At 49.4% G+C, this 6,008-nt stretch overlaps 2 protein-coding genes and 1 long non-coding RNA gene across 4 annotated transcripts; 1 reads left to right on the forward strand and 2 right to left on the reverse strand.

Annotated features, from left to right (window-relative positions):
- Positions 1-76: 76 nt before the first annotated feature.
- LOC108618014 (uncharacterized) lies at positions 77-2,420 on the reverse strand. 2 transcript variants are annotated; one of them, XM_089475046.1, is made up of 3 exons: positions 1,411-2,420; positions 473-1,340; positions 77-400 (listed from the first exon to the last, which is right to left on the reverse strand). In XM_089475046.1, the coding sequence occupies exons 1-3, from the start codon at positions 2,188-2,190 to the stop codon at positions 228-230; spliced, it is 1,821 nt and encodes a 606-aa protein (XP_089331172.1). In that variant the 5' UTR covers positions 2,191-2,420; the 3' UTR covers positions 77-227. The 2 variants fall into 2 exon arrangements, with proteins under 2 accessions (XP_089331172.1, XP_089331171.1); XM_089475045.1 differs by having other exon boundaries at positions 473-1,355; positions 1,411-2,419.
- A 1,202-nt stretch (positions 2,421-3,622) lies between these two features.
- Positions 3,623-5,153, forward strand: LOC149267803 (uncharacterized). Its single transcript, XR_016271188.1, has 2 exons — positions 3,623-4,284; positions 4,377-5,153. It is a non-coding gene; the product is annotated as an uncharacterized LOC149267803 (long non-coding RNA).
- On the reverse strand, positions 4,327-5,643 carry Coq5 (ubiquinone biosynthesis protein COQ3, mitochondrial). The gene is made up of 3 exons (XM_018014873.2): positions 5,316-5,643; positions 4,836-5,254; positions 4,327-4,766 (listed from the first exon to the last, which is right to left on the reverse strand). Exons 1-3 carry the CDS (start codon positions 5,482-5,484, stop codon positions 4,464-4,466), a joined length of 891 nt encoding a protein of 296 aa, XP_017870362.1. The 5' UTR covers positions 5,485-5,643; the 3' UTR covers positions 4,327-4,463.
- Between the last annotated feature and the right edge of the window lie 365 nt (positions 5,644-6,008).

The raw sequence follows: 6,008 nt of genomic DNA on the forward strand, positions 1-6,008 counted from the left end.
TGACAAGGCAACATTAATTTCTTGAGAACTGCATAGAGAGGCGATTCTCGCAATTAAAACTCAATTCAACTTTTGATAAATAACTTATTTAATAATAATTTAAATATATGTATAGCATATGGAAAGATTATCATAGATGAAAAAAAAAAAAAAAACAAAAAAAATTCTATAGAAAATTCGTGGACAAGATGAAGCCCAACAGCTGATCGATGACGTCAGCAGCGCAGTCAGTAGTGCTGATAGCGCTGCTGCTGTTGGTGATTGTGATGTGCGAGATTCGCCTGGGCGAAGATGTGCTCGATTTCGGCGTTGCTCAGCTGATCGAAGACATCCTGGGCGCCCTGGCCGGCGCTGGCGGACGTCAGCTGGGCGGCCTGCGTGCCCACGGGCGGCAGATAGCCTGAGAAGTGCATAGAAAGGCGTTGCATATAGAAACAAAACGGATAGCTCTGAGCATTCGTCTAGGACTCACCCTCAGCTGGCATGCTGCCGTACGGCGGCAGCAGGGTAATGGATGGGCGGCCGGGCGTGGCTGGCGGCTGATAGAAGACCGGCCTCCAGGGCTGCTGCGGCTGCGGCTGCTGCGGCTGTCCGGGCTGTGGCGAGGGCTGCGGCTGCTCGGGCTGCTCCGACTCCGGTGTGTTGGGTATCTGCGGCGAGGCAATGGCCGTGCCAGTGTCCGGCCGCACGGGCGTCGATCCAGGCAGCGGGGTTATGCCGCCCGGAGACTGCGCCTCCGGCTGTCCGAAGCTGGGCGGCTGCTGTGGCAGCGGTGGCTGCACGGCGGCCGGGAAGAACTGGCTGTTGGGTGGAATGCCGGGCGCGCCGGGAAAGGCGGGCACGGTGGGTATGGCGGGCGTGGCGGGAGCGGCGGGCGCAGCTGGCGTGGTGGGAACGGCGGGCACAGCCGGAACAGCGGGTGTGCTAGGCGCCTGAGGGAATTGTGGGATCTGCGGGAAGGGGAATTGCGGACTGCCGAACTGCGGGAACGCTGGAAGCTGTGGAAGCTGTGGGAATTGCGGCAGATCCGGGATTTGTGGAACTTGTGGCACCTGTGGCACCTGTGGCACTTGTGGCGCCTGTGGTATCACTGGAACTTCCGGAGTGGTGGGAGCAACTGGAACAGCGGGAAAGGCTTGCTGCACGAATGTGGGCACAGGCGGAGCTGGAAACTCGGCAGTGGCAAAAGTGAAGCCAGGATGGAAGGGCTGAACGGGCTGAACGGGTTGAACGGGCTGAACGGGTTGAACGGGCTGAACGGGTTGAACGGGCTGTATGGGCTGAATGGCTTGGACGGGCTGTATGGGCACTGCTGGAGCAGCGGGCACAGGTGCGACAGTCTGTATATAGGAAGGCTTCGCAGAGATTAGATCAAGGGTGGCTGAGGGCATTTGCAGCTGGCGAGCTTACCTGGAGGGTGTGATGGTAGTGGAGGGGCTTCAGGGGTCTGTGCAGGTGCTGATGCGGATAGTTGACGCTGTAGGAGGAGACGACAGCGTTGCCCGGACGCAGGACATACGAGGGTGCGCCAGCCACGGTGGAGGCAATGCCGCCCACAGCGGGACCAAGGGCACCCACCGCAGGGCCAAGGGCACCCACAGCTGGCAGGGCAGGCACAGCGGGCACGGCGGGCAGGGCGGGCACGGCGGGCACAGCCGAGACTGCTGTAGCACCGGGCAGCAGGCCAGCGGGCAGGGCACTGGCGAACTGCTTGATGTGGTAGCCAGCGGGGTACTTGATGAAGCCATGATGGCGATGGGCAGGCGCGGCAGCTAGAAAGGTCGTCGCCGCGGGCAGCTGCAGGCTGTAGCCATACTGGGCCGCATAGGTGCGTCCTGGCCAATGGCCGGCAGCGCCATGGAGTATGCCGCGCTTGTGCTTGGCTGGCTGTGCTGGCTGCGGCTCCTCGGCCACAGATGCCGTCTCCTCCAGCTGCTGCTCCGTGGTATCAGCCTCAGCTATCGAGCTGGAGCTGGAGCTGGAGCTGGAGCTGCTGCTGCCGCTGCTGCTGCTACTGCTGGTGCTAGTGGTGGCCACAGTAGTGGGCGTGGTGCTGGCCAGGCGGCTGGAGTGGCGCAGGCGCAGCGCCGCTTGGGCAATGCTGCCGCTGGCCAGCACAGCGCAGAGCAAGAGCAGCTGCAGGTGCGCAGATCTGCTCCTGGCACAAATCACACTCGAACGGCGACTCATCAGGCTGATGTATATACGAGTGGGGAGATATATATATATGTATTTATAGTTCCACTGTGCTTGGGGTAATCCGTATTGGCGTCTGCGTTGGATTATGTCAACGCGTCGATTGTTGCCAAGAAAATGAAATGAACTTCCTTGGTGTTTGTTGTATTTATAAAGCGGATATCGACGTGCAATGGCCAACAGCTAGCCATCGAGCCACCGCATCTGCATACCAAGTACCATCAAATGCACCACGAACCACTAACCACGCACCACGCACCACACGCTGCTCATCGGCATGGCCAGCGGCAATTGGGCAGTTTATGACTTTTACGCGTCCATTTCACCTGGCCGGACAGGGGCTCATTATGCTATCGCCGAGCAGATACCGTTTCACGCACCGCGCCGAGCGCCACAATCTATGCCGCACAGTGGGACGCAACTGATTTTCTCTGTAAACAAAACAAACAAAAATACATCACATTGGGATATATTACTATTGAAATTATCATTCCATTTGGACTCAGTACAATATACTCTTACAATTTCTATTTAGCTCAGTGTTTCATTTCCACTTGTCCCAATTGATTGACATACGCATATACATTAGTGTGCACATAGTATGTTCTAAAATATATTTATAATTGATTATTCTCTATTTAATTTTGATTGTAGGGGCGTCTCTGTTCCAATTCCATTTGTTCCTCTTAAATAAATTCATACACATAAATGGTAAGTGATTCTTACATGCTTTTTGTTTCCTTAAATACTTATCACGTTCCAGAGTTCCATTTCCAATTGTTTCACTTTGCTGACATATACTAAAATTGATATTCACAGAAATCTGTATAGCAATATTATCCTATTATCATTCACTAACTCTCATTACTTTTGGAAAATAAAGTTATGCTTCGATTCCATTTGTTTCTCAAGGTGTTTTCACTGAACACCGACAAATTTAATATTTTAGCATACCATTGAATGATACTACAACTGCTTCTTAATAATGCTTACTCACTGTTCCAATACCATTTCGTTTCAATAGTAAATTACATAGTATATGATTTCTACACACTAACTATATTATAGTAATTACTACAAAACACTCTGACAGCTTTATAATAATGTGTTCCTTTTCCACTTGTTCCCTAAATTCTTCATCAACTGTTAGATTGTAAAAGGTGTTGAGTTCATTGACTAGAAGAGTAAACTAAAACGATATTGTAGGAAATTCTCAAAGTAGTGTTTCATTTCCAACTGTTCCGTTTGTAAAGTGTCTCACATTGCCTTGCCATTATTCCATCCATTCCCTATACTCAGAGTCTCACTCCTTCATTGCCTCTGTTTCATAACCACTGTACCGCCTGTTGAGGGGGTGGGCAGGTCTGTCTGCGCCACAGTCTACCTGTGCTGTCCCACTGTCTGCCCACCTGTGGCGCTGGCACGTTTCTGCACGTACGAAACAACTTTTGTTTTCATTTAGCATGTTCCGCATTTCTTATTGTTGTTGTTTTCACTTTCAGGCGCGCTGCAATGACAGCCGATATTATTCACTCAATATTTTTGGGCCATTTTGATGGCTTTGGCGATGTCGATGTCGATGTCGAAGCCTTTTATGACCCGGTTACATCACAAAGTGCAGCCCATCCATCGATGGCAGACCAACAGAAACTGGGCCAATCCAAGCCGCGCAGAGTGCTGCCAATTTGCTGTGTTTGGGGAGGCGAAAGCCAATTTCAAATGCAAATGCAAACGAAATGCGAGACGGCAGGAGGAAGAAGAAAACAAATAGCAATTGAAGTACTTCGATGAACTGTTAATTAGCTTGATTCGATTTTGATTTTGACTTTATTGTTTCGTTAGTTATTTTTTGTTCGCTTTGCTTTAGTTAAAATTCAACATTCACACGCATAAATTTCACTTGCACTAAATTTGATCGAGCTCAGCTCATAATGAAGGCGTGGCAATTGACATTATATCACACACACACACGCACACTCGCACACACACTTATCTGAATCTGAAATAAACTTTCAATTAGAGTCAACATTTTCACTTTTTGGAAAATCGACGATTGGAATCGAGCTAAAATGGAAAACCCCAGTCAAGGTCTTTCCCAAGCTGGACGAGCTTACAATAAATTCATACATATTATATGTTAACAAGGTTTATACATTTTGTTTTTATTATTATTATTTAAGGAAACCATAAAAATAAGCGCGTGGAGAACGTGTTTGGCATGCCCGAGCGTAGAGAGCGGGCAGCGAGCAGCGAGCAACAACAGTTTCCTACAGCTTGAAGCCCGAGTGGATGCTAACGACGCCGAAGGTTAGATTCTCGTAGGAGACGTGGGAGAAGCCAGCCCGCTCGATCATGCTCTTGAACTCATCTTGGCGAGGAAAGCGCCGTATGCTCTCCACGAGGTATTGATACGCATGCCACTGCCCAGCCAGCAGCTGGCCCATGGGCGGTATCACCTGGAAGGAGTATTGGTCGTAGAGCCACTGCATTGTCTCATTGGTCAGGTGGCTGAACTCCAGGCACATGAATCGCCCGCCAGGCTGCAGCACGCGATAGGCTTCGCTGAGCACCTACAGGAGACGGCACAGAGTGCTGGTTAGTAAGCCGTAGTCCATGTAATCTTCGCTCTATGCGCTCACCTTGTCCACGTGCGTGCAGTTGCGTATGCCAAAGGCAATCGTGTAGGCAGTGTAGGTGTCGCTCTTGAATGGCAGCTTCTCGGCGTCGGCACACTGCCAAGCAATGCTGGCATTGGGCAGCCGATCAGCGGTCAGGCCCAGCTGGCGGGCACGCTCCTCGCCCACATTCAACATGTGCTGATTGATGTCGGAGACAGTTACATGACTTTCCCGCTGCTTTGGATTTGGCATCTTGGCCAAGTATTTCAGATAGCGAAAACTGATGTCGCCCGTGCCGCCGGCCATGTCCAGCAGACGCATACCATGCTCCGGTCCCAGGCGCTCCACAAAAATGTCCTTCCACACACGATGGATGCCCATGGACATGGCATCGTTCATCAGATCGTACGACTGGGCCACCTGCTGAAACACCTCGTGTACTATGCGAATTATGGCGTTAAGTGTACTTCATATGGATAAATATATATTTGCTACCCCTACCCTTGCGCTCCTTTTCGCTCTCCTTGACCGTCTGGTAGCCAAAATGTGTTGTCTGCTCCGAGCCACCGGCGCCGCCGCCAGCGGAGCCCGTTGTGTCATTAGCAGTTGTCGCAACTGTGCGCCGCAGGATGTAGCGGGTCAGATTGCATAAATTGCGAGTCGTTTGCATTGTTATTTAATACAGCTTAAGGCTAATTTAGCACAGCGAACTAAATACTATATCAAAATTATTATGAAATACAACAAAAAAAATATTGTGGCACAACAGCGGTAACTAACAGCTGTTGTTGCCGTGACCCGTCACACTTGTATATACTCGATTGATACAAGAATAAATATCGCTACTATCGATAAACATAAACAATACCAGCTGCGCGGAAAGTATCCTATATTCAAAATTTAAACTTATCAATTTTTTCTATACAAATTAAAATCATACACATAAAACTTGCAGCAATTGATTTATACATATACTCAATAAAAGTGCTACATATATCATAGAAATATATAATTCAACGTTAATGCTATCCACAAACTTGTTTTACTATAAAAGTTTTAGAGTCATTGCGAATTTTCCAATCAAAAATACCAAAATAATATCGAACTAAACGAATAGAACTAGTCGATAGTTGCCTAAACTGACGACTGTCCAGTATTATTTCAGTAGTCGAGATAGTATTTTGTAAACGGCAC

This window comes from Drosophila arizonae, chromosome X (assembly GCF_054131065.1).
Source record: "Drosophila arizonae isolate 15081-1271.41 chromosome X, UAZ_ARI_1.0, whole genome shotgun sequence".
Classification (NCBI taxonomy): Eukaryota; Metazoa; Arthropoda; class Insecta; order Diptera; family Drosophilidae; genus Drosophila; species Drosophila arizonae.